Below are 27656 nucleotides of genomic sequence, written 5' to 3'. Positions count from 1 at the left end.
ACTCAGATGGATTTACTATCCCAGTAGCACAATCAGTTCATAAAAACTGATAAACTTTTCTCCATTTTTGCAAATGAATAGAAATAACTGAAAGGCAACTTCCATTTAAATCTATTTTGAAATGTCTCTGTACATTTAAAAAAAAAGAGAATAAACGTGTGTATATCTGATAGTGGAAGTATTTGTAATTAGCTTCAACATGCTTTGCCCATGGGACACGTCACATGGAAGAAAATTGCACATGACAAGTGAAAATCAAGCCAGTTATAATTAAAAGCAAGTTCAAGTTTATATATATATAATTTATGTAAAAACTAACCTTTCCAGAATTACCACTTTAGTAAAATATCAATGAAATTATTTGAGATATTTCTACAACTTGCAGGCCTCAAATATGGAAATGGGTAAAAAAAAAAAAAACAGAAAGGAAGGGTGACAAGAGTCAGAGGAGGAAAATAAATGACAAGGAAGGAAACAAGATGAGGGCACAAGGAAAGGAGGAGTAAAGACAAGTAGGACAACAATGAAGAACAGAAGTTAAGAAAAGAATGATGAAGGACATAAGGAGGAAAGGGAAAGCAGGACACAAGAGGAGGGAGGACAAGAGACAAATAGAGGAACTGAAGTCAAATGAAGGGCAGAGAGGAAAGAAGAAAAACAGGGACAAGAATTGAAAGGACAGAAAAAAAGAGGATTTGATGGAGAAAAGAAAGAAAAGGACAAACAAGACTTAAACAGAATAGGGATTAACATGTGGAAATACAATTATTTTTTTTCTCATTTGTTCTCCTTTATCCAGACCTGTAAAGTATTGAGTTATTTTAAGTTTGTATATTTCCAAATGTCTTCAAAACAGGATGCAACTCAAGTCCAGCTAAAACTCAGGCACATTTCTCCACTCATCTGTCGTATAAAGAAAACAAAAATCAGGCTTTCCAATTTAATAAAATATATTTGCAAGCAAAATATGACATTTTTCATTTTGTTGCCCCCAACCAGCCAATTTTAACAGAATGTGTCAAGTGAATTCTTGCTGCAACTGTACTAACATATCAGCAGAGCCAAACCAGTTCCTTTAAAAATATAGATCATTACAACTGCAGAAACCTATCAGTCCCATGACTACTTTTATTGGTTGTACAGTCATACATCTGTTCTCAACCGCCAGTTATTAAAGGGTCATTCAAGCTGCTACTTAGCTTCGCCAATAGTACAAAAAGGAAAACATTAACCTAATGTGGAATGACTACACATGAGAGCAAAACTATTCAGTTTTTTTTTTGTTTTTATCTTTGCACTCATCTGTGACAATTTTAGTACATACACATCTTCTACAGGTATTACAGTAGCAGGAAAGGAGCATGAGATAAGCAGCCTATTAAGCTTTTAAAAACTAGAATATGATTTAAGAAAAAAAAGAAATTGTGCTAACCACATAGAAAGAAAAAAAATATTCAAGATATTTCATGGTTTGTAATTTGAAGTGGCCGTAATCAGAGACAGTTGTTTGTTCGTACAATTACATTTTTCAATTTGGGCTTTAAATATTCAGGTTCTATTTACACACTCCGTATCAGCCTAAAATGGCAAGAAATGTCCTACAAAAGGTTAAAAAGCTCATCCAGATATTTTTGAAGACAATTAGTATGGATTAACACACACTCTATTTTTGTAAACCAAATCACCCATAGATAAACTGCAACAAACTACAGCCACCTCAAACTAAAATGTACTAAAATTTGTTTTTGGTTTGATAAATCCTTATTAACATTTTCTCCCCCACTTGTCCCAAGTCTTTATCGGCACATTATTAAAAAGTACATTTTTAAATTACAACAGTGATGTTTTCTGTGCATGGTGCAAGGTTTTGTTATCCTAAATGCCAAGAATTAAAATAAAGATTTAACCAAAGGTCTGGGCGTTTTTACAGATTCCACCTTCACATAAATCATCGGTCCATCATGCTGAGGATCATCTCGGGGGTCAGGTCTCCGTTGGGCGGGGCCTCGCTCATCTGCACCTCCGCTCCTTCTACCTGAGATAGCTCCTCCAACTGAATGGTCGACTTGACGCCGCCAACCACCACCTCCTCCATGGCGCCCTCTTCCTGCTCCGCACCGACCTCCTTCTTCACGATGATGTCATCCACCTCCCCTGTGACCTCATCCTCCACACGGATGATGGCAGCAGCTGCAAAAAAAAAAAAAAGCAAACTTGGGTCAGAATCTGGTGCTACAGAGTAAAATGTCAGAGTGTGAACATCTTAAAAATGAGACAGAAACTTACGGTCAGGCTTGTTCTTCGGGGGGCGTCCACGTTTCCTCTTCACCGGGGGTTCAACTGGTGCAGGAATTGGGACAACTGGTTCGGCTTGTTCCACTTCGATCTCATCTAGCATTTCATCTTCCTCGTCTTCTACTTCATCCAGTTCTCCTTCTACATAAAAACAGGCCTGTTAAAACCTCCCACAGTTACCCCAGATGGGTACATTTTAATTAGTTAGCTGAAGAGTTAAAAGACCATTTTATTGAGCTTTAAAAGACAAAAAAAAATTATAATAATAAAAAAAATTCTTAAAAAATGTCCACTGCTTACAAACAAAAGTTCCTACATTTCTAAAAAAAATAATCTTTAAGAGAAAATGTGTACTTAACCTTCTGTTTTGTATACAACAAAAGGAGGCTTGTGACCGTTATTTAGAATATTTTGATAATTTAATAAACGTTTAAATAAATGAGTTCTCCAACCACCAGGTCCTGGACTACTAATCAGTCATGTGTAGTAGTTTTGCAGATACTATCAAGCAGTTTTGCTTTGAAAACCAGGCAGTGCTTCAGAAAGTATTAAGATACGGAGTAAAAAGAAGTGAGCAGAAAGAGAAGCATGTTGGTTCTCATGGTGGACATGAGAACCAACATGGAGGACAGTGTATGTTGTTGCATTTATGGTTGAGCTGTGAAATGTGCAGAACACAAAACACATATATAAGCTTAATCTTAAGATTAAAATAAAGTTTTAAGTACCAGTGTTATCGTCATCGTCGTCATCATCATCGTCCCTTCTGCTCTGCATCTTCCTCTTTCTGCCACGCCGTCCCTTCTTGGGAGACGGGTCTCCGTTTTCGTCTCCACCAGCTTCACCCATGCAGTTCTCTGCGTGACGCAGCATTGTGTTCTGTTGAACAGACTAAACTGTAAATCTCTGACAGCCAAAGGACAAACTACAGCGGCTACACTGAAACCTCAGTGTGTTTTACCCTGCGAGTGAAGGTCTTGCTACACTTGTTGCAGACGAAGGCGGTGGGAACAAAGTTTGGATCATGGTAACGCTTGAAGTGCATGTCCAGAAGTTGCTTCTGACGGAAAGTCTTCTCACACTGGCTACAGGCAAATGGCTTCTCCCCTGTGTGTGTACGCTTGTGCATAATCATGTGGCGCTCCTGCAAGACAACACACCCGCATCTTACAATTGGCAGTTTACATGTAAAGTCATAACTTCATGCAGCAGATGTTTGCATCCCACCTGTCTGCAGCAGTAATCACACTGGTCGCACTTGAAACGTTTCTCGTTCTTGTGAGTCTTCTGGTGTTGGATCAGAGCGTAGCGCTCGTGAAACACAGCGTCGCAGTAACGACATTTCTTCCCCGTCTCGATAAACGAGTGCTGCTTCCGCAAGTGAACACCTACAGAAAAGGCGACCAGGTTATTATTATTAGGGAGGAAACGCCACACAACCTAAAGTCGCTCATTCTGAAGAGAATCAGTTCCAACAATGTGTCCAATTTTGTTCCCACATCCTGACAGGACTTACCTAGATCACTCTTGCGAGCGATCACCGTATCGCAGTGGGGGCAGTGGAACTTGGCCACGTTTTCTGTGTGTTTCTGCAGAATGTGCATCTTCATGGTGCCGCTCTGTGTGAAACGGGCGTGGCAGATGTAACACTCGTACGGCTTCTCCCCTGAAACACAAAAGGAAGGAAAAATATTATGATATTCTGTGCAAAAACATGCAAACTGGTTAAAAACAACAGGCCAGGTGTGTTTTACCTGAATGTGTCCTCATGTGTCTTTTCAGCTTGTAGGTGTCTCTGCTGGCGTAGCTGCAAAGACTGCACTGGAACGGCCGCTCCCCAGTATGAGAGCGGATGTGCCGTTTCAACTTGCTCACCTAAGAAAACAAAATTAAAATAATTGCTTCACAGTACAAGTAAATGCATATAAAAACTAAATGCAGCACCCTTGAATAAATCAAAGTACCTCCACACTGGAATAGTCGCACATTGAACACTTGAAGGGTTTCTCATGTGTGTGTTTGTAGCGACGATGACGCACCAACTCTCCACTGGTCACAAACGCCATGTCACAATCTGTGCATTTGTGTGGCCGGGTGCCTAAAATGTAAGAAAATGGGAATAAACTTCTCTGCATTAGTTTCAAACACTCGTATATTTATGCATGTAGTCAACAGTCAAATGCCATTTGCTGTTTAATCCAGCTTTAACAAAAGCACTTGAATTACCGCTTCAGTAATTATGAATACTAGATGTGGTACCTGATGTTAAAGTACAATTATTTTAATATCTTTGCCTCATTTTACCTGTGTGTGTGTTCAGGTGGTTCCTCAGCAGCGTGACTGTTCTGAAGGCTCTGCCACACAGGTGACATTTGTGCGGCCGCTCGTCAGTGTGGCTCTTCATGTGTCTATCCAGATTAGAACGTCTTGGACAGGTGTAGCTACAGAGCTCACACTGGAAAGTTTTCTTCACACCTAAGGACAGACAAAAAAAGAAAAGTAAAGCTACAATATTGACAAAATTTAAGTAGGAAACCAACAAACTGTGTAAGTGCTTAAAGTGAAAATGGACCTTTTTTCTTGATCTTGGTGGGCTTTGGAGGCTTCATATTGCCCACAACCTTCTCAGCATTGACCTCTGACAGGAGCCCCTCCTGCTGTTCTTCCTCAAAGTCGTACACAGAAACATCCATGTCCCGATCTCCTTCTGCATACCGAAGTCGGCTCTTTTTGCCCTTTTTCCCTTTGCGGATAGCAGTGATGGGCTGGTAATCTGGATCCTTTGACCACTCTGGGTCTTCTTGCTGAGGGACAGCAGCTTCAGATTCAACCACTTCGTCATCTTCCTCTTCCTCCTCCTGTGTTGCTTGGAGTTCATCGTGGGCTGCTTGGAGCTCTTCCTGCTCTACAGTCTCCACCTCACCATTCGCTCCCACTTTTACAACCTAAACAAGCCATTAAAGATTCAGTGCATAGCATCAAAGCTGTTGAATAATAATCTCAACACCATGGATTTAAAAGAAGGAGGGAATTATTTCTCACCTGGAAGCCCTCAGGCAAAGGAAGGGTGTGGCAGATAACAGGTTCTGCATCCTTGTTAGCTCCTGATGCCTCAACAAAAGTAGCCTGGAGCCCCTCTACAGTTGTTGTTGTGACCGGGACTTGCACCAGCTGAAGCTGACCGAGACCTAACGTGGCACCGGCCTGCTCCTCCATATTCACCACCTGCAGAAAACGGCTCAGAGCTACAATTAAACAACTCACATCATCCAGTTACGTCCAGTTACTTGCAACCCAATTTAGTGACCTGTACACACCTGAAGTGTGATGATCTGACCCTCGTCTCCCCCGGTAACCGTCACCGTGCCGCCTCCCTCCAACACTTCTGTTTTCATCTGCAGCAGAGTGGGATCCAGCGCGTCCATCACCATCATGTTCATGTCACCGGCCACTTCTCCCTGCACTGCTTGTATCAGAGCTTCTCCACCCTCCGGCAGGACCTTTCCGTCAGCGCCCAGGGCAGCGGCCTGAGCCGACTCCATGGAAACAACCTCGCCCTCCATGGCAATGGGCTAACCAACGCTCTGGAAAGAAAGAGTTGGAATGGTTAGGAATGAGGAAACCAACCACTATCCAGTAGAGGTGCTGTTCAAGTCTCCCCTTTGCCGATTCAAATCCCAATGTCATAAATATATAATTTCTCTGAGGGATGCACCGATATGAAAAATTTGGCAGATACCGATATTTGATATTAATATTGCTGTTATGGCCAATAACCGATATTTACCAATATTATAAATATTTCTCTACCTTTTTGAGACCTTTGGGGGGAGGAAACAAGCAGAAAAAGACAGCAATAAGATGAAAACTATTGGTTGTTAATGTTGGCACAGTTTTATTTTGAGGGCCGATACCGATGTTGGTGTCGATATATCTTGCATCCCTAATTTCTCTCCCTCCCACTTTTGACTTCATCTTAACCTAAGGTGTACTTATCTGTGTTTTCATTAATCATAATCTAGACAGGCCTCATTCAGGTGTCTGAAATTAATTGCACGCCGTACGATGTAGGGCAGTAATTAAGTTAATCAGACATCAGGGTATCCAATAATAGAAGCAATGTTGCTTTGAATAACATGATTAAAAATTGATGCATATAGGATGCCAGCCATGCAAAGACATATTTACATGCTTAATATTTGTGCATGAGGTGGGAACGTTAGCAGTTGCAGAGCAGACCTGAGTTTAGCGTCCAATTCGGCTGAAACTAAAAGAGTTATTATAGGCATAAACCAGTTAACACTTCCAAGTACCACAAATATTTAAAATCGATTTGTGAGCTTGTCACTTGAGTGCTTAAAAATAAGGTGGAGAAAAAGATGTTTGCACATTTATTAATAACGGATAAAAATAGCAAGTGCATCTGCTTGAAACAAAAATGTGCTGAACTCAAGGGAGTCATCATTTCCAACTTAAAAAAAAATAAAATAAAAAAATTCAGGCACAGCAAAGTTTGTCTGCTACAGCTGCACCTGCCAGACCTCAACCAGCTCATCTGTAATCTAATAAAGATTTAAAATCATCTCAATTGACATGAGTGAGAATTTTTCAAGGTAAATCAAGAATATGTTTCTGTGTTACAGTGAACCATTTCTAACAAAAAACATTGAAATGTGATGTACTGATTTTATATTCTTAATATTTAGAAACAAGAAGGTTAAACAATTAAAAACAAAGAATATAACCTAGGATTGGGCATGAAGCATGGGCATTTATACTGAAAATTATAACATTCATCAACTTTTCCAAGTGTTTATTCTACAAGGAAAAAAAATATTGAACACAACGCAACACAATTTATTAACAGTAAACTATTGCAAGCAGGCACAGAAGTAGGCGATTGGGAATAAGTTTCACTGGCCTTGCAAAAGTTACCACAAGATGGGAATTTAAATTTTAAGTCTATATCGCCCTACATCTACATGACACAACCCTAGATAAATTACCACAAGGCTTTCTGCCCTTTGCTCAGGCTGAAACACTCAAAAGGACTTTCAACAAATCAATGTTGAAACATAATAAATTCCCCCAAACCAGTAAAGAAAACAAATAAAAGCATCTTCACAGTCGCTGTTTTGTTGTTTTACCAGCTCAGAAGAAACAAAATAATACTTATTAGTGCAAATCAACTACTCATAAATGTATAATTTAAAAAGTATTTTACTTTTACGTGGTGCGCTCTTTCCCGCTGTAGTAGTTTCAGCAGCACAACTGGTTGAGTATTAACACGTCTTAAAAATATAAAATAAATAAAATAACCGAAGTAGTCTTAACTTGGAGCGCGCAAAACCAACAATAATGGAGGTCACGTTGGAGTGCAGGTTAATTAAACTGAGTTATAGTGAATAAAATTACAGTAATTCAGATTAAAATGTGTTCACAAAGAAACCGCGAAGCCGACGGTTTAACAGAAAAAAAAAAAAAAAACGGCCATCGACAGAGTCAGTTCACGTCTTCCTGCGGTGATAATGAGACACTGATGGGGTTTGACTGTTTGCCAATCACAATCAGTCGATCAGCCAATCCCCCCAAACGCTCATCTATCCGTTTTTGTTTTTAAAGAACACAAGTTGTCCATCTTCCGTTTGCTTTCATTTGAGCAGAAATAATTTACAAGTTGGGTTTTGAGACAAGAACTTGGCTAAGCTTCGCTGTGTTTAAGTGGGGAAGCGCGACAACGTCTGAAAACAGGAAACAAAGGGCACGATAAGATGGACGTCAGGCCTGAAAAGACTTAAATCAGAAATACCGAGAAATGCATCCATCCCCACGTAAATACACAATTATCTCGTCTGGAAGCCTCAAACATACTTGACAGACTCACCTAGTGGGGGTTTATAGAGGCATTTAGTGTATTTTGGATAACGATAGAGGGAGACAAACACCCCCCGCCAGCCGCCTGGACGGTAAGCCCTACCGTGACACCTAGAGGCCGTCGACGGCTCCTACAAAAACCTCTCCTTGTTTGGAGGCAAAATGATACTTTTACTTACTACTGGCTGGTTCTTTTCCCCGTTGTAGTCACTTCGAACCTCAGTGCCGATGATTGCTCCTCTCAATCCTGCAGCAGACGGTGGTGTGTGCTCTGCGCCGAGCTCTTAATTTTCTCCCGCTTTGGAGGAGTAGGCCTAACACAAAATGGCGGCCCATTAGCAGCAGCGCGCCTGCGCGCTCACAGCGACCCGAGGGAGTAGAGGGGCGTGGCCCCGCCGCAGCTGTGTGTTATGGGCGCCAGATTTGAAATGAGGCGTGGGCGTGGCGACACGACTATTATAATCAATAGAAGCTGGAGGGGGGGAAACGAAAAGCGCTCTAACATGTGCAGATCAGTTCTGGTGTAAATAAACTTACCCCAGGCAAGTACTCAAAGCTTAGTCAAAAATAGTGATTCGGATTAGAGTAGTGCATAAAGTTAACCACAAGAGGGCAGTGTGAGGTTTGTTAGAAATGGGATTAATTTGAAACATATGGAACCACACAAGTGACAAAAGGTAAAACAAAAGTGTTTTAGGAAACTGTTTTCTGTGCACTACAGTATGTAAACAGGTTTATGCAGGGGTTGCCCATCTTGACTATGTTTTCCTTGGGAAAGAGTTTTTTAATGTCAGTTTGATGTTATGTTTCCTTTAATGTCCAGCACATGTTGCTCTGTGTTTTTAGTGCAAGCATAGATAGATGGGATCAGCACGACATGGGATGTGAATTAAGGCTATACTGTGCATTATGTAGGAAAAGATCAGGATTCATTCCTTAACTTCAGTTCTAATCACACTTGTTTGTTGTTTATCTGGATGTTTGGTTAGGGGGTTTTCTGGGTAAGTTTCTTAGTTATTTATTTTAAAAAATTGTAAAAATAATAAAACTCAATGAGGTAGCAAAATTCCAGTGGTTACTTGTACTCGTTTGGTGGTCGATTGGTGGTCAATCTATTTTTATATGTGAAGCTGATTTGATCCACCAATCTTATATCTCAGTAAAGGTCTAAAATATCAATCACTGTCCTCAGTTCTCCTGTGAGAAAGGTTTGACTGATAGACCTTCTCACCACATCATGTCTGCATGTTTGCAGTCAATGATGGCTACCCCACTGTTGCTTACTCAGCAACTTTCTTACTATATTTAACAACATTTCAGACAGAAAAAATTGGTACAGGCTAAACTTGGAATCAGCAGGTCAGGCTTTTTAAAAGATTGGTAATCGGCGATTGGTCAGAAAGCTGCAGATAAAAATTAACAAATGAGAATTTAGAAAGTATAATTATTTTTCCATATTTTATAAACAGCTTTGGGACATGTGTGCACTTCAAATAGGAGAGTTTTATTTGAATTCACTCTACTTCACTGAACTCAAATAACAATATATCACTTTTTGTTTAAGCAAATTATGTCCATCAGCAAATCTTAGACTTCCATTTACCAAACTGGTATCGTGGATTTCATGCATGTTTATACGTATATTGCCACATGGGACTTGCAATTCTCTCTAAAACTATTTGCAAGGGAAAGGTGAAGGTCTGTGCTCTGTAATATCAGTCACATTTAGAACAGAAAGAGAAACACAGGCTTGTCTGCAGTCTGTACCAAAGTGACCTAAAAATAAAATGATACTCATGAAACATCCTTTGTTCAAGGTTTTAAGATTCGTTCTACTTTTTGTAAGCCGTCAGAAATATGAGAAGGAAAATAAGTAAAAAATGAAACTAATTTATGCAGGATGGTCTTTTTAACTGTGCACATCCTGAAGAACAATTTTACTCCATCACAGTTTTCAGGTATAGGCTCACAACTATATTTTCCGACTATTGGACAGCCCTGGTAAGCAGTGTAGTAAAAATGTGTGGTGACTGTAAACATGTTGCTACAAGAAAAAATCAGATTAACAATTAAATCAGTCCCTGGTCAGCTTTTAATACAAAGTTGTGAAATAAATTGCTTTTAATAAATTCTCACTGTAGTCATCAAGTTGAAGCTCATAGATAGAGATTCTAATGATAAATTGATTTAGTATCTATATGATTTGGACTTATCATTTTTTAGATTTTATTCATTTATTTTTATGGGGTTGTGTTTTTGATACATTTTGATTTACTGATTTATTTACTGTTTGAGTTATTATTTAAATTAAATTCTCAAAGTCAAACAGACGTACAGGCAGTGCTGTGTTTCCTTGAAAACAAATTTCCCTAAAACACATTTCTTTAAGTAAATGTACAAGGTTACATTTAAAAATGTTCATTCCTCCTTCTACTCCTGAGAATATTTAGTTAGCAGGAGTTCTTCCTGCTCATTAGTTGAAAGTACAGTCTCATCTGGTCTTTTTATTAGATTCAATCTTTGGGGATTACAAGTACAGACAGGCTCTAATTAGCATTAATCGCATTTAAGCTTCAGAAAACAATGACCCAAACTTGCCTCCAGGTTACAATAACCTGCAGGTTTATTGTACCTGCAGCTTGGCGCTGAAATAGGTGACGGCATATTACTGCATGTGGAAAATGTCTCATGTGGGATTCCTTAAATGAAAACAAGTTATTTCTGGGCTGAAAAGGGAATTTAAGCTGAAAAGAAACAGTCCCCATGATGTTCCCCTCATTTGTGTAAATAGTCGCAGAAGCAAATAGCAAAGAAATGCGATCCACATATAGAAACAATCCAGATGAATATCCTCAATGTCTAAATATCTCTCCTAGTTTGAATATCAAATGTTCAGCAGTCATGCAAGCAACAAAATTCCCCTGAAGCCCAGAATGCAAGCCGCCAGAGAAATAGGCACTGGGATTAAAATATGTAGAAACTGGTGCTTGTGGGCGTGTGTCGTGTTTTATGGCTCCTGAACAAGTTGTGCAACTCGCTGTTTTACACCTCACAACCCATTTAACGCAGGTTCCTTCAGTGATAAAGGACCCAAGAAATGCCAGGTCAGCCTGTCAATTACTGCTTCAAAGCATCTTTTGCGCATATAAAATAAATTATTAATTCGTTACATAAGCAATAGCAGAACATGCAGTCCATTCAGAGGTTTCCTGCTTAAAGTGATGGTTAGGGTGCAGATGCACAGTGCAAGGGATGCATTGATTAAGCAGGTGTCAGAGTGGCGACTTTTCTGTGTGTGTCAGAGCCTCTCCTTGTCTTATCACCATCTTTTCCTCCTGGTTTTTCCTCTCGCAGAGGGAAGGAGGGGGGGCGGTGGCAGAGAAAGGCGAGGTTCTGTTGTCAGATCTGTCAGTCGAGCCAGCCTGGTCCCTCCCACCACTGTGGAGGCATTACATACTGCTGGTGCTCTTAGCAACCGTGCCTCAGCAACAGAGCCGCGGCAGCAGCGTGCCGTGTCTCCCCAATGGAGCTGCCATTGGGCGGACCAGCTCTCAGGCACTACACCCAGAGCAGACCGAGACCCCACCGGCAAAAACTGAACTACCGTCCCAGCAGACCGCAGGTAATGTGTGTGAGAATCAGATGGGTTTGGGATAAAATGGTTGGTGTGTGTGAGAGAGAGAGGGGAGAAAAATGGAAGGGAGGGAGAGGATGGAAGAGGGTATAGAGGGGAGAGGCAGGGGGAAGGGAAGGGTGGAGAAGATGCCTGGTCCCTGCTTGAATTAGGCAGTCCCTTTGTACCGGTCACTTGCTCTTTGAAAAGCCCACTCTCTTTTCTCTGTGTGCATATGAGATGGTGATGAGGGCGAGTGGGAATTTGGTCTCAGCGTCTTCCCCGGCTCTTCCTGCAAAAAAGGAAACCATACAAAAAAAGGCTTTAGGAATTTTTAACCTGTAAATTTTTCTAAATGCTGAGTGAGTGCATCTATTCCCCATTGAGCTGGTCATGTTGTCACAGAGCCTCAGCAGCTTGTAGACATGCAGTCACTCCCATGGAGACAAAATTCACCCAATCCCCCTGGCAGAAGATCGCGTAACGGTGACTTCTGCTAAATTCGTGTTCTGCAGCCAACCTCTTGACTTTCATCTCCACTTGTGGGCGCAGATGTTGACATGATCAGCGTAATGCAACTCTGCATAGCTGCAATTTTGATATCACGTTACCTTTATTGGCAAAATGAATTATGCTGCGCTCGTTCTGGATGCAAAACCCGGCGATGCTCGATCTCTGTACGTTACTGAGCAACTGGCTCCCAGGAGGCCTGGTTCCATCTGAAATGGATGAGAAAATCAAACCAAAAAAAAAAAAATAAAACGTGCATTGAGGCAGGAGGAACAGCTCTGCCAGAGTGTGTGGGTTTTCAGAGGTGATTGTTATGTAATGTAAAGTTATATGTGATACAGTTTGTGATTGCTGGGATCTGCTTATTTCTATGTGTGGTAATTAGGAGACGATAATTGAGACTGAAAATGAAGTTCTTGAGCACATGGGGCGAGTGGATGAAGGCGTGGAGGAGTTCTTTACAAAGAAAGTACTTCCCACTGATACGCTGTGAGTATCGCTCAGTAGCTAAATGATCCAGTGTGAATAAAAGCAGCTAGAGTTGACATGTAAGGTTCTTTGTGTAGGACCAAGCAGGATGAGGAAACTATCACACAGCAAGAAGTGGTTCCTGCCAGCGCTGTTGCTCCCTGTCCTCCACCGACAAAAACTCTCAGGAGGAAACTGGGAGATTTCTTCACCCTCAAGAGGAAGCGAGGTCTGAAGTCAGAGCCGAGCCAGGAGGGTCGCCCCAAAAAAGCCTCCATCGCCGATTTCATCCGGCCTCTTAGGGAGGTCGCCAGGTCAGAGAAAGACAAGGAGAAGGAGCGGGTGAAGGAGCACGAGAAGGAGAATGAAAAGGATAAAGCGAAAGCTCATCCCAGTGCTGTTACTGGAGAGGCAGCTGTACAGGAGACGGAGGTTACCGGTGACGCGCCGCTGAGGGGCGAGGCAGCGCCTCCCCGCAGAGCTCTCAGAGAGGGGAAATCCCAGTCTCTCATCCTGCTGTCTGGATCAGCAGCAGCAGGAGCTACCAATGCCAGAAACACCGCAAAGGTGAACATCACTGCAGTTCAACTCTTCTACTATCGTAGTAAAACCATCTGAATGTCACTCATGTTCTGCTGATTTCAGAAACAGTTTGAAGGCCAGCACAGCTTTGAGCAGAAACTCCATCTTATGCTTCAGCGCATTGGGGTTTCTAAGCCTCCACCGGGAGACGCACAGGTGTGTACATGCGCATGCCTCAATTATCTGGCATATAGGGAGGAATTATGAGTATTCGAGTTACATTTTTTGTTATTATTTTAGAATCAAGAAGGAGAAATGAAAAAGGCTGAATCTGAAGGTATGTATCATCATCTATGGCATTTTTTAAATTCTTTCCTCCTGATTGTTAATAAAGCTGAAATGACCTTTAAGTCAATTATGCCAAAAGTATATTTTTAATACACGAACAGTATTGTAAAAACATTCATATTTCACAGATTTTTTCAGTTTTGCTTTTTTTTTTATGTCAAACTTAAATGTTTCAGATCATCAAACACATTTTAATATCAACCAAAGATAACCACACCCAGGCCTGATTACTGCACGACCCACAGAGTCGAGAAATCACTTCAAAAGAACCTGCCTGACAACACGAAGTAGGCTAAGAGAGCTCAAAACACAACACACTATTCCCCAATAATTCACAGAAATTCAAGAACAGATGAAAACCAAATCATGAGGCTGGTGAGCACATCGAGGACTCATCCAGAAAAGAATACATCCCAGCATCAGAGCACTGCAGGCCTTACCTGCTTCACGTAAAGTTAGTGTTCCTGATTCAACAATCAGAAAGAGACTGGGAACAATCGTACCCATGGGAGAGCTGCAATGCCGTATAAAAAACATCTTCAAGACATAAAGATATGTTGGAAATATTCACTGAACTGATGAGACAAAAGGGAAACATTTTGGAAACTAGCACTGCAATTTAAATAAATGAACATAGTGAAGGCAATATGATGGATATTCTCCCAAAAGAATATCCTGAAGGTGAATCTCCAACCATCAGTTTCTGACATTAAACTTAAGCACACTTGGATCCCTGCAGTTTGGTTGAATTTAAACAACTCCAAGAGGAAAAGTGGGACAAAAAGACTGTCAAAGACTCTAACAGTTGTAGCAAACACTTGATCACACTTGTAGCTGCCAGGAATGGCACAGCCATTAGGGTTGAGAGTATTTTCTTTTTTTTTTACATTGGGGCATGTTGGTTAGTGATCTGAAACATTCAAATGTAACAATACAGAGGAAAATAACAGGAAATCTGCAAGGCAGCAATTGTTGTCTTACAAAATTCTGAGATGTTTGTAATTAAGTTTGTACTTTCCTCAAAAAGCTGTTACTGAATTGTATCCGTATCTTCTGGCCTCTCGTGGAAGGCCTAATTCAAGATGGCTACATGCACCTTAGAAGAAGATAAGTCCTTGATTTGAAACGGTTTTAGCAAAAATAACCTTAAAAACTGAACTGAACATTTAAAAAAATAAGCCTTTATGACAAAAAAATTGCTTAATCATATAAGAATGATAGAAAAAAGGTAGTGAAAAGACTTGTATTAACTGGACTGCTCCAGTTGGTGTGAGCTGGCTCCCAAGGGGATTTGTACTGGCCCTTTGCGCCGCCCCTCCTCCCTAACATATGCAACTCCTCATATTAGCAGGGTATTAGGATGTGGGACAATGGGCGTTGTAGGCATGGGTGGGGCACTATGCAGCACTTTGCTCCCATATCCCAATTTTAATGCACTTTAGACATAAAGTGTCATAAACTACACTTCATATTACAGGGACATATTTGGATCAAGACCCTCTTACATGCTTTAGGTGGGGTGATGCTTGAATTGAAGCTTGATCAAACCCAGAAAGTGGACTGCCACTGGGTGACCTATGGTTTCTGGGGATGTGTCTGGCTGCCAATGGGTGGTGGGACTGCGTGGGGTTCTGGTGGGTGTCCATCCCTCTTAACCTCCCAGAGGATAACCCACCAGGTGGAGGAGTAATGTGCCCTCTCCACCTGGTCCTTCTGAGTCCCAGCTCTTCTAGAGGGCTGTGTGATGGGTGGCAGGCCTTCAACCATTCTTACCACACACCACTGTTCACCTCAAGGTGACAAACTAGTTCATACACCTAGGAAACACAAATGCTACTATTTACACACACCAACACTCATCCATCAATCTGCTATCTGGTGTGGTGCCTATCTCCAGCAGTCAATGGGTGAGAGACAGGGTACACTCTGGACATGTCACCAGGGCACCAGGAGACAGACAGGACAAGCAACCATGCATGCACAGACCCACACCTAAGGAGAATTTAGACAGACTAATTAGCCTAACAGTCATGTTTGTGGACTGTGGGAGGAAGCTAGAGAGAATCCACACATCTTGCTGCAAGGCAACAGCGCTATCAACTGCACCACTCTACATCGACACACATATAATCCAAATGGTTGAAGGTCATACAAACACGAGTTATTATTACATCAACATAGCCTGCCTGCTTTGATGCTGGATGCATTCTGGCTTTCATAAAGTCAATCATGCAATTAGGATACCATCTTCAGATATACTTTTTGTAGAGCAAATCTGTCCTGGCACGTCAGCAGCCATCTTATCTAAATGGCCGTGGTCTCAAACTCCAGTCCTTAAGGGCCAGTGTCCTGCAACCTTTAGATGCCTCTCTGCTTCAACATATCTGGCTCAAATATTAGCCCATTAGCAGAGCTCTGTAGAGCTTGACTGTATGGTAGAGAGGCAGGCTAAGCTTTTAGTTCAAGTGTGTAGGACAAGAGACACATCCAAAAGTTGCAGGACTCTGGCCCTCGAGGAATGTAGTTTGAGACCACTGCTATATGGGATACCCACTCAACACCATGGTCTTGGGGAGTGGGATGATGGACTTTGCAAGCCCAACCATTATTTCCAACATCCTAATTGCAACCCCCATTTTAATCCACTTGAGACATTTCACAGTAGCTCAGACATAGATGCAAACACTAGGGAGGAGCATTGCATGGACCCCTGTCCATCTTGCCTTTGTGCCTTTGCCAGTTCAGCAGAGAATGGTGGTGCGGGATTGGCCTTATGGGCTCTGGCGTTATCACAGGGGAGTGTACAACTGGGTTGAAGTGTTGGGTGATCTCTGTCGATTGTATGGCTATTCTGGGGTCTTCAGCAGCCAAAGCCACCTTACCCTTGGTTCTCCATGGCTCAAAGTGTTTTGGGTTTGGATTTCTACTATTCTAGATGGTAAATCACATCCTCCAGGTCAGAAATGAACACACACACCTACTCTACCTGCACACACTCACACACAAATGGTCGAAGGTCATACAAACAAGGGTTCCTATTTCATCAATGTGCCCTGCTTATTTTGATGCTATGCAATTTTTGCTTCAATAAAATCAATGATGCAATTAGAATCCATCCTCCGATATCTTTTCATAGAGCAACATTTCCCTGCCACATGTAGGCAAACAGCTTCTCTTTATATAGTTTATCTAAAATACTGAGCGTGAACTTGTGGGGAAAAATGACTACTTTAGGTTTTCAGGTATATTTTGTGGGTAATTACATGGGTTATTTTTTTATTGTGGATTTCTGTGTCCTTCTGGTTGGGAAAAATGTGTCAAGCACATGATCATGAAATGGCTAATGCACTTGTTATGATACAGAAATAAAACATAAATTTGAAATAGCGTATGTCATGACTATCTTTTCTAGTATAACACTTAAAGAGTTAAGGAATCAAAATCTACCTGCTTCAGTCTGAAATGTGGTGCTTAATTTGCCCTTTAAAATGACATAAAAGTCTTTGCACTTCAGGTACCATCATTGATAATAAACCTGAGCCACCCTCTACTTTCTCAAAACCTCGGACTATGTCTGCATCTTCAGGTAAACCATAATTAGTCATTTTCAGCCTCTTTCCCAACCTGCTACGATCAGCTAGGTGATTTTCTCCTTCCTTTTTCTCTCCAGACACCCGGCATCAAATTCGGGCGAGTCTGTCGGCACACGAGGCAGCTGGGAAGCCTGCTCTGCTTCCAAAGCCAGTAATCAAACCAGCTCCGCCTCCTGCAACATCAGGCCGCAATACGCCAGAGAACGAGCTAGCACAGATTCAGGAAGCAGAGACAAACACGCCCACTAAGCCCAGTCTGGCCGCTGCTCCGTCTGCTCCTGCTACCACCTCTTCTTCAGTACCGACAATCTCTAATTCAGTCCCTGACTCAGCCAGTGTCACAGTTTCCTCCTCAAGTACTGACACAGAGATATGCACTGACTTAGTGGACTCTGCTGCAGTAACTACAACACCTACCAGCATTATAGCCAGTGACAGAAAAGCCTCAGTCCCTAAATCTAGTTCTCCTGTCACTGAAGCACCCACCTCCACAATTACTAGCATCTCTACCCCATTTGAGCCCCCTGGCACAGCCACAGTTACACCCACCACCTCAGAGTCCACAACCCCAAGTCCTTCAGTCACTTCCACCTCAAAAACAGAAACTACTTCTTCCATCCCCACCCTGGAAACTGGTTCAGCTCCCTGCCAGCAGAGCCCAGTTTCCAAAGCAGCAACAAATCTACCAACTGAGGCAACTTCCCTGGAGCCAAATGGTGCTCTCTCAGCTGCTGGAGGTGATGTTTCTGTCAGCACCGCAGTTTCTTCCTCCACCAGCGTGTCAGATTTAGGCCTACATACTCCATCCAGTACCTCTGTAGCTACCTGTCATCCTCCTAATTCTGGTGCAGTTACAACCGCAGATACACACGGTGTCCCCGTTACTTCAACCTCCCCTGTGACCCCTGCTCCCCTCCCTCCCACAGCTGATGAAACCCTCAGCCCACCATCCACCGACCACATGGACTCTGCCTCCTCTCCTGCCACCGTCCAGTCAGACGCTCTCATTTCTGCTCCCTCCACTTCTTCCAGTGACACGAACCCTACAGACACCGCCTCCACTGCTACCAGTTTAAACCGCGCAGACACCACTTCCACCAGCAGCTCGGCGGGCGCTGCTGCAATTAGCTCCCCGCACATAACTGGGTCAGATCCAGTCTTCACGATTCCCCCTGACGTAGAGTTAAGTGCCACTCCTTGCCGCTTCAGCAGTCCAGCACCCCCTGATGGTGAGCCACACCAGGATAAAGATTTACAGACACTGCATGAGGAAAGGGGGGAAGGAGAAGAAGAACCAGGAAAACCCACAACAGACACCGGTAAGATTTTATTTTAGTAAATGTGTAATTCAGTGCCTTCCAGATGTATTCCCACTCGGTTGTTTTCAGATTACCTTTAATAACTTCAGTTTATTTTACTGAGAGATTATGTGAAAAGTAGTGGATAATTTAAATGCTGAAGGAAAGGATCACATGGTTTTTACTTTTTTTTTCCAATAGAAATCTGAAAAGTTTGATCTGCATTTGTATTCAACCTCCTTTGAATAAACACAATCCAAATCTCTTAATTAACTTTCAAAATCACTTCAGTTCATTTAAATTCACCAGATTTAAATAGTGTCAATTCAAAACAAAAGGGATCTTAAAAGAGATCTATGATGCAAAATTCACATTTTGCACGTTTTTGTTTACATTTGAGTCTTACTCTAAAAATAGCCCAAGCGCTTAAAAAACAAAACACCCAGACATTTTTGGCAATAAGTAAATGTTTAGTTCAAACACCACCTGATTGTTAAGTCGCAATCAATTACCTAGCATCCCAAGCTGAGCTCCAGTACGTTTGGTCAGCTGGTTTTACTGCAGTATGCACTGCTTTAATGGCTGCTGGAAAATACAAGTGTTTTGTTGTTGACTTACCATTCAAAAACCACTCTCTTCATTCTTGTTGGTTGTTCAGGAGGCTCTACTTATGCTTTTCAACGATGTATCTTGTATAATTATGCATCTGTTTGCATCCATTTTCGCGTGTGAATGTAAACATTGAGTTTGGGGGCGTGGCCAGCAGCAGTTTATTAGGATTTAAAGTGACAGGAGGCCCTAAAATAGCTCATTCTGAAAGAAGCTTGGAATAGGCAGAACTGACCAGACAGAAATATAAGAATGATTTTTGTACAAGAAATGTGATGAACATGTTTTGTAAGCATAATATGTCATTTATATATTTTTATAAAATCTATTTCTTTCCAGTTATACAGTCATCTTATTAGTAAATGGAGACCACCCACCTTGAATTAACTCTAGTTCTAGTAGATGTAGTTCTATGAAGGCCTCAGAGGTTTATAGATCATTATGAAGACCAGAGACCAGCAATATGCAAACATGTGGACAACTTCAAGGGGCATAAATACTTTTGTCAGAACCGTTCATATGGTTCCATGTAATGTATATACTATAGGTAGTTGTTTGTCTAATTGAATGTTTTTCTCTTTTAGTAGTGGTTGAGCCTTCTGAGGAGGTCAAACAGACCAAATCAGGCGATCTTGATGAGAAGGAGGAAGATGTTCACGGTGAGAAGAAGGGCGAAAGTGACAGTGACAACCCACTGGTTGACAATGGTGATGTAACAAGAAAAGAAGTGCAGGAAGAAAGTGTGAGAGCTGAGGAGAATGCCCTCTCTGAACCCGACCCGGGTGCAGAGGGTGAGAGGAGCAGAGACGACACAGTCAATGAGGCTCAAGAGCGAGAGGAAACAATGTCAGCAGGTGATAAGTGAAAAATAACAAAGCCGCTGAACACGGGACCAACAACTGTGACAGACAGGAGAGTCCACAGTAAAGGCTACGAGGGTAAGGAAGGCTGGGGAGAGATTATCAATGGCACTTCTGACAGGGACCACCACATTACTGCAGCACACCACTAAGAGTGGGCCATTGGACCAAAGAACTGAGATCCTCTTGGTGTGATGTAATCAACAAATCCAGCAGTGTCTTTGTCCTTTTTTTAACTTCTGTTGAGATTTTGCATTGCACGTATGATTATGTACTATAAGAAAACTATTGTGGTAAAATACATGATGTTTACAAAAGATGAAAAAGAAACATAGCTATGACTATTAAATGGATTATTCAGTTCACTGAGTCATTCCTTAAGCTTTCTTAAAGTTGTTTTTGTACATGAAGTTAGTAATATTTCCCTGAAACATTATCCATCCATTATTGTACCTTGGACAGGTCACCAGTCCATCACAGGGCAAGACAGAGACACACAGAACAAACAAACACACACACACACACCCCTCCCCTCTACCACACACACACTTAACACACTTAATCGCAATTTAGATGAACCAGTTAGCTACAGCGGTCAAACCCTCCCAGGCCAGAATTGAAACCCAGGACCACTCAATAAATTAGTTTATTTTATTTAAATTATTTAATTGATTTAATTTATCTGGTCAGATTGTTAATTTCAGCAGGGAGAAAGTAAGTAAACGTTCTCAGGAGAAGATTTTGAGATAAAAAATTAGCTACACTGCTAAAACACAAAATCTTGCCAAGTATTTTTGGTGTAGTTCCTTAGTATTGATGGAAACGTAATAGTACCACAGGCAGATGTTTTTCACCTACAACAGGACATTTTCCCCACATGACTAGTGAAATAATCTGCCAGTGCAATAGTAATTTTTCATAAACATTAATGAATTATTGACTTAAAGCAAACTTATATATGTTGCTATAAAGTTACTTGTAATTTAATTTGTCTTATTTCAAGTGTATTAAGATATTTGCCCTAGAAACCAAACCAAACATATTTGGTAAGTCTTTGTGTTTATCCAGAGTACCAATCATTTTCTGTTATGATTGTTTTATTTCCAGGTGAATTAAGAGTCTTGTTTAGTTTTCCAAATGTGTCAGAAAGCAAAAGGTTCAAATAATCAGTGATTATATCTCATTACTAACTCTGATACTAACAGGCTGAGGGTTACTCAGAGACTTTCTTTATCTTTTTGTTCAATCATAATTATTCACTATTTTTCTATTATAAAAAAATACCTTTCAACAATTTAATAAACACACTGAAATGTCCTACATAATATAAGTTTTTTATAACTTGATCAGAGTTGTGTAGTAACTCATTACATTTACTCAGTTACAATTACTTGAGTAACTTTGTAGAAAAAATTACTTTTAGGAGTATTTTTACTTTTACTTGAGTAATTTTAGCGTGTAGTATTGCTACTTTTCCTTGAGTAAAATTTCTGGATGCTCTATTCACTGTGAATCAGTGAATAAAAAACAAGCTCGTTTAAAACAAAAATTAACCAGACACAAACACTTGTGTGTTAGTTTAATACGTTTTTAAATGAAAAAAAATTATTTGGAAATAGTTTTTTTTGTGTGATTTTGTTATTTTTAAATTATTTTATTTAAAGAATTATCTTTTAAATACAACCATTTCTATATATTTTTGGCCTGTCTGATTATGTAATTTTCAAATATAAATGAAATACTTTTTTACTTTAATTTCTTGGACGGGTACTTTTTACTTTTACTTGAGTAAATATAAACTGAAGTAGTGCTAATCTTACTTGAGTATAATTTTCGGGTACTCTCCTCACCTTTGTGACTGTTTATATTGAGTAATGAACTCCAAACTGTTTACTTTTTGTGACTCTCTGGTGCTAAACACACCGGGACCAGCAGGGGTCGCTGCCGAGGACATCAAGCAAACCGCGCAGTTTTCACCCGGAAGAGGAAGAACAAAGGAGACGGGGGTCTGTGCAGTGGAGCGCTCGGGGTGTTTTTCCTCTTTTGTCCGTCAGTAGATTAACCAGGTTTCCTGCCTTTTATCTGCAGGAGTTTTCATACTAGTAGGAAAGGATGTCGGTCGTGCAGCCCAGTCGCTCGTCCACCGGGTGGCCGCGCCGCGGCGGAGAGCAGTTCGGGGGCAAATACATCAGCGGGCCCGCTAAACCGCTCACCCTGGAGCGGACCATCAACCTGTGAGTCCAGTACCGCCTGCAGCCCTCAGTCTGGGCACTAATGTGGAAAAGTGTCCGGAACGACTGAGGCAGTTCTGTCTGTGACAAATTATTTATTTTGATGCAGATCTGTGCAATATAGTGACCAAAATCTTTAAAAAAAATCACAAATATTTGACTTGTAAAGGCGGTATTTATGGTCGCATCTGGGCTGTAGTTTGCTTTGGCAATCATAAGGGAATATTATTTATCAGTGAAGTGGAAGGTTATGCATAAAATGTGTGATTTTGATCTAAATTACTCTAAATAGTTATGCTAAACTCATTTGTTGGCTTTTAATATATAAAACGCCAAGTTTAAATGACAAAACTTTACACAATCTTTCTGATCCACGGCAGATTTATGTACTAAGTAATTGGTGCTTAATTATTTTTTTTTTATCCGTATTGATTAAACGCATTTAATGACGCTTTGCTCATATAAGTTTGAAATAGATTGGAATTGAATTAACTGAATAGCCATTTTTCAGCTATAAATTAAGCATCTCAATGCAGAAAATAATAATTTCTACTATTAAAACATGCTGTTTGGATTCTATTTCAAAACTTTACACCACATTTCTGATCTCCAGCAGATTTGTGTATTAAATAATCAGTGTTAATTGCGTAATAATTTATCATTTGTGTTATATTACTGTGATTAAACCTTCAGTAAATGTGTTTTGATTAATTTTCTACATCTTATTATATAATATAGTATAATTGAATTAATTGATTTTTCCTTTTTTAGCTAAAAGTTAAACAACTCAACGCAGAAAATCAGAATTTTTCTATGGAGTACAAGTACACTGCAGGAGTTTAAAAGCTAAACATTTCTTTTAATTTATGTAAATGTACATTAAAACATGTAAAAAAAATATTAACCCAAAAGATAATATTCACAAAATGATTAGTATAATTTCTAATTAGTTTTATGTGTTCTGATTAAACCTTCAGCAAATGTTTTATATTAATGTTCCACATTTTTGGAGTTTAAAATAGATTATAATTGAATAATCCTTTTTTTTTTTTTTTTGGCTAAAAGATAATCTCCTCAATGTAGAAAATGATAATTTTATCAACGAAACTTTACATGGAGTAAAAACACATTCTGTTTGAATTTGGAAAATGTTATGGAAAATTTTAAAACGATGCTCAAAAAGCTATATTCTAGATTTCTGGTACAAAGTAATGGGCTTTCTGGGATGAACATTTTACCTAGAAAAGAACGGTGGTCACAAATAAAATCTATTTATTTTGTGTGTCATTCATTCAGTAAAGTTGTGCAGTGGATTAAAAATAGAGTGAACTCCCTACTCACAGCATGTTTTGTCTTTCTGGTCCCAGATATCCTCTCACGAACTACACGTTTGGCACCAAGGAGCCTCTTTACGAGAAAGACAGCTCTGTGGCCGCCAGGTTCCAGAGAATGCGTGAAGAGTTTGATAAGATGGGCATGCGCCGGACAGTAGAGGGAGTCCTCATCGTTCACGAGCACAGGCTGCCTCACGTTCTCCTGCTGCAGCTGGGCACAACATTTTTCAAGCTGTGAGTGGCTGGTGCTGCTGCAGGAAGCAGCTCTGGGGCTGCGGAGTTGGTCGTTTACAGGTTGTGTCTGTCCTGCAGGCCTGGTGGAGAGCTGAATCCTGGAGAAGACGAGGTGGAGGGTCTGAAACGCCTGATGACTGAGGTAGCTGCTGTTTGATTCTGCCTCTGTGATTGGTGTGAAACTGACCTGCATTAACCGTCTAACTGGTTATTAGATCCTCGGGCGGCAAGACGGGGTGAAGCAGGACTGGGTGATAGATGACTGCATCGGTAACTGGTGGCGCCCCAACTTTGAGCCTCCGCAGGTTGGTATGCCAAGGAATGTGTTTACATATTTATGTAATGCGTAGATTTGTTGCAGAATTCAACACAGGGAAGACGTTTCCTGTTTCCTGCCACAGATCCTCAGTCATGTTGGAGTTTGTTTAGGTTTCATGTTGATAAAATGAACATTTAAAGATGACCTATTGTATTTCCCTGAAGGCCAGGATGGGTCTATGCGGTATACAGAACATGTTAATTAAAATTTTGCACAAAATCATCATTCTTAGATAAAGAGATTTTAGTCTGGTTTTAGTCTAGTTTGGGGCTTCTTCTCACTTTAAATCCAAATAAGCTGCTGCTCACCATGCCTCGTAATTCAGCATTTACACTTGCACATGAAAATGGCTGCAAACAGATGTGCAACTATACAACCAAACATCTTTGAAAGGCAGAAGTAGAGCCTCCTGCACAATCAACATCAAAGCAGCCAGTTGTTTTTTGGTTGGTAAGTCAACAACAAAACAATAGTCTTTTCCAGCAGCCGCTGTGCAGAACATACAGCAGTAAAACCTATTTGAGCTTAGCTTGTGTTGCTAGGTAACGGGCTGGGCTTTGCTGGGGTTGCTAAGTGACAGGGCAGTGCCTTCTGATTTGTAAAGGTTTTTAAATCGGCTCATTTTCCAATCATCAAATAACATAAATTTATTTTCTGGGTGGTTTACTTTTAAGGACATGGGCTGTGTTTTTTAGAAGCAGTAGAGATCCCAAAATGGAAGCACAAAACGCCCAAAATGTGAATCTTGCCCAAGAGGTCCCCTTTAAATCCATGTTTTCATGAGTGAACTAATGCGGTCCTTTTCATCTTCCAGTACCCGTACATTCCAGCTCACATCACTAAACCTAAGGAGCATAAAAAGCTCTTCTTGGTTCAGCTGCAGGAGAAAGGTCAGCATTTCTTTTTATTACCTCAAAAGTGCTGAAAACTTAAAGTCTGCAATAATGAAATGAGGACAATTGATCGTATCTGCATTTAAGATCTGTAATATTCCCACAGCATTATTTGCCGTTCCCAAAAATTATAAGCTGGTGGCTGCTCCGTTGTTTGAACTGTACGACAACGCTCCTGGATATGGGCCAATCATTTCCAGTCTACCGCAGCTACTGAGCAGGTAAAGCATATTTCATTACTATCGTGCAGCTCTGTTATGAAGGATGCACAAACCTTTATTCTGGCTATTTGGCTACCAGAAACATTCAAATTTTCTTCCTTGGTTAATTTTTACTGACGATGAAGATGAGAAGGGGGTCAAAAGTAAAGAAGGCTTCGATTTTTATCATGACTTCAATTCAAAGAGCCACTTCTACCTCTGATGGTACAAAACACAATTTCTCTGAAGTTGAAAACAAAAGGTTTTATGAGCGTTTTTAATTTTGAAAGGCAATGCGATGAAGCTAAAATTCTGTTACATTTTCAACTTTTAGAGTCGTCTGGCTTTACAAAGGACAGAAAACTTTATTTTGTAGTTAAAGCTGGCTGAATCAGCCGGTTCTATAAATGTGGAAAATAAAAAAAGATTGATGGCCTGCTTACAATATAAAGCACATAGTTTGAATCTACAAAAGTCATGAAATTATTCAAATCACTATTTTAAATGCCTTCTAGATGTAGAATATTACCACTACTACTAGATACTATATGCAGATATCATATAAAACTAGAGGCGTGCCGATCGATTGGCCACCGATCATAATAGGCCAATTTCTGTGAAAAAGTGTATGATCGGTGATCGCCGATCACTGTCTCTTGTTGCCGATCACCAAAACGATCACCTGTACCTCACTTCTCAGCCTGCGTGTGCAGCTTATTTCCTCTTTCCTTCACACGGCCCAAGTGCGCAGCAACAAATCCTGTCGTGTGGAACTATAACGCTCTGAGTGAACGGGGAAGTTTGCGTGTTGCGGCGGAAAATTACCTCGGGGGTGAAACACTTCAAAATGCATCAACACAACGAATCTAATCTGACATTAAAAAACAAGCACTTGACGAAGTTCGGCTACATCGAGGCTCAATGCGGGGAAAAAAACGACAGCCGGAGCGGACAGATAGCAGGTAAAGCAGCGCACTGTTACAAACACTCACCCGGATTAGCATCACGATCAGAAAGCTAAACAAACAACCCAAAAAATTATTCAAGTTTTCGAGCTGGCGGTGAAAAACGCTGGTTCTGCTCTCGTTGTTGGACCGCTGCTACTTGCTACTGGTAGTAATATTTCACAGATGGAGCGCCGGTCAACCTCTACCAGACAATGAACTCTCTCACCGAACAGCTGCTTAAAGCTGCAGCATGTAACTTGAAAAAAAATAGATTTTACATATGTATTAAAATACGTCTATTATGTCTAAATTAGGTGAATTTATTGCCAGATAATTTTTCCATTTTGCCAGATTACAGTATAATTTATACCTAAATCGAAAAATTAACAGCCATTCCAGGCAATCGGCAGAGATCGGCCTCATGGATGATCGGTATCAGAGTCGGCAGCAAAGAACCTGACTGGAGCATCTCTACATAAAACCATCAGAACAGCCACTAAAATCACCCTTTCTTATTCCCTTTATGATTAAAAAAATGCTTCTCATCAAACCATGATTGCAAATTTGCAAACCTACAAAGTCATGGCTCTCCATCTAAGCCGACGCCAATGATCAGAGTTGAAGAGTTTCAGGTTGTACCTGTTTTGTTTGTTTTTCTCAGGTTCAACTTTATCTACAACTAACCTGACCAACAGTGTGGCTGTCTCTGTGAGTGCAGCCAGAAGCATTGTGCTGAAAGGACGTCGTCTCTTGTTTATCTTTTACGAAACCAACACCTGTTATGTCTGGTAAATAGAAAGTCTACGGGGTTGTTGTTGGAGAAAATGATACGGTCCGAGTTGTTTTTGTTTTATTTTTTAAACTTGTGAAGCTGCAGCCTTTTGTAGTATGCAGGTCTCTATTCCAGAATCTGGTTTTATGTTTGCCTAAAGGTTGACAATATTTGATTAAAAAAATTACAACATTGTGTTTTCTGTTGTTTTAACCTGTAACAATGCTGTCTTTTTTAAAAAATAAAGCTGTTTTGAGTATGTTTTATAAAGTTAGAGGTACTGAATGTTAATAAGCACTTTAAAAAAAAAAAAAAAATCTGTCAAGTTTATGCTTTTAAACACAGAGGAAGGACTTTTCAGCGTAATAACATAAATCCAAGTTATTGCCATCTTAGAAGCAGGTGTTTATTAAAGGTCCCTCTTCTTCTTTAGCAGTTTATACTGGACAGAAAAATAATGAAATTAGTTCAGAATGAATAAAAACACCATCCACAGCATTTATTTAAATCAAACTACTTTAGGCTCAATGGGCAACATGAAAAATGCTTTTCAAATAGACGTCACTTACAGTAATGTGTTCATGACTTTTAATTATTTTTACCACTAAACAATATTAATTTGTGGAAGTCTGGGTTTCAGGCACCCAGCTGCACATAATGGAGGACTTTGCCCTGGGATTTGTCTTACAGGCAGATTTAAATTATGCGGCAATAAGATTTTATCAGTTGTTTAAAA

The 27656-nt window shown here is 40.5% G+C and overlaps 3 protein-coding genes across 5 annotated transcripts; 2 read left to right on the top strand and 1 right to left on the bottom strand.

Moving 5' to 3' along the window:
* Positions 1 to 926: 926 nt before the first annotated feature.
* Positions 927 to 8509, bottom strand: LOC116718341 (transcriptional repressor CTCF-like). The gene is made up of 13 exons (XM_032560177.1): positions 8349 to 8509; positions 5613 to 5879; positions 5338 to 5520; positions 4868 to 5240; positions 4600 to 4770; positions 4260 to 4393; positions 4050 to 4170; positions 3812 to 3961; positions 3523 to 3683; positions 3257 to 3439; positions 3024 to 3174; positions 2287 to 2436; positions 927 to 2190 (listed from the first exon to the last, which is right to left on the bottom strand). The coding sequence occupies exons 2-13, from the start codon at positions 5856 to 5858 to the stop codon at positions 1949 to 1951; spliced, it is 2265 nt and encodes a 754-aa protein (XP_032416068.1). The 5' UTR covers positions 5859 to 5879; positions 8349 to 8509; the 3' UTR covers positions 927 to 1948.
* Positions 8510 to 11539: 3030 nt separating this feature from the next.
* On the top strand, positions 11540 to 20355 carry LOC116718339 (flocculation protein FLO11-like). 3 transcript variants are annotated; one of them, XM_032560175.1, is made up of 9 exons: positions 11540 to 11791; positions 12678 to 12781; positions 12859 to 13327; positions 13406 to 13498; positions 13583 to 13619; positions 16566 to 16586; positions 17145 to 17216; positions 17301 to 18542; positions 19718 to 20355. In XM_032560175.1, exons 1-9 carry the CDS (start codon positions 11693 to 11695, stop codon positions 19993 to 19995), a joined length of 2415 nt encoding a protein of 804 aa, XP_032416066.1. In that variant the 5' UTR covers positions 11540 to 11692; the 3' UTR covers positions 19996 to 20355. The 3 variants fall into 3 exon arrangements, with proteins under 3 accessions (XP_032416066.1, XP_032416065.1, XP_032416067.1); XM_032560174.1 differs by having other exon boundaries at positions 11560 to 11791; positions 19715 to 20355; XM_032560176.1 differs by lacking the exon at positions 16566 to 16586 and having other exon boundaries at positions 11563 to 11791; positions 19715 to 20355.
* A 1613-nt stretch (positions 20356 to 21968) lies between these two features.
* On the top strand, positions 21969 to 27312 carry nudt21 (nudix hydrolase 21). The gene is made up of 7 exons (XM_032561204.1): positions 21969 to 22224; positions 23589 to 23789; positions 23868 to 23931; positions 24005 to 24094; positions 24923 to 24998; positions 25108 to 25222; positions 26810 to 27312. Exons 1-7 carry the CDS (start codon positions 22103 to 22105, stop codon positions 26829 to 26831), a joined length of 690 nt encoding a protein of 229 aa, XP_032417095.1. The 5' UTR covers positions 21969 to 22102; the 3' UTR covers positions 26832 to 27312.
* Positions 27313 to 27656: the final 344 nt, after the last annotated feature.

The sequence above is a fragment of the Xiphophorus hellerii genome, chromosome 4, assembly GCF_003331165.1.
Source record: "Xiphophorus hellerii strain 12219 chromosome 4, Xiphophorus_hellerii-4.1, whole genome shotgun sequence".
NCBI classification, from domain to species: domain Eukaryota; kingdom Metazoa; phylum Chordata; class Actinopteri; order Cyprinodontiformes; family Poeciliidae; genus Xiphophorus; species Xiphophorus hellerii.
The sequence above is the reverse complement of the archived record's forward strand: the minus strand, read 5'-3'. Positions and strand labels throughout refer to the sequence as shown.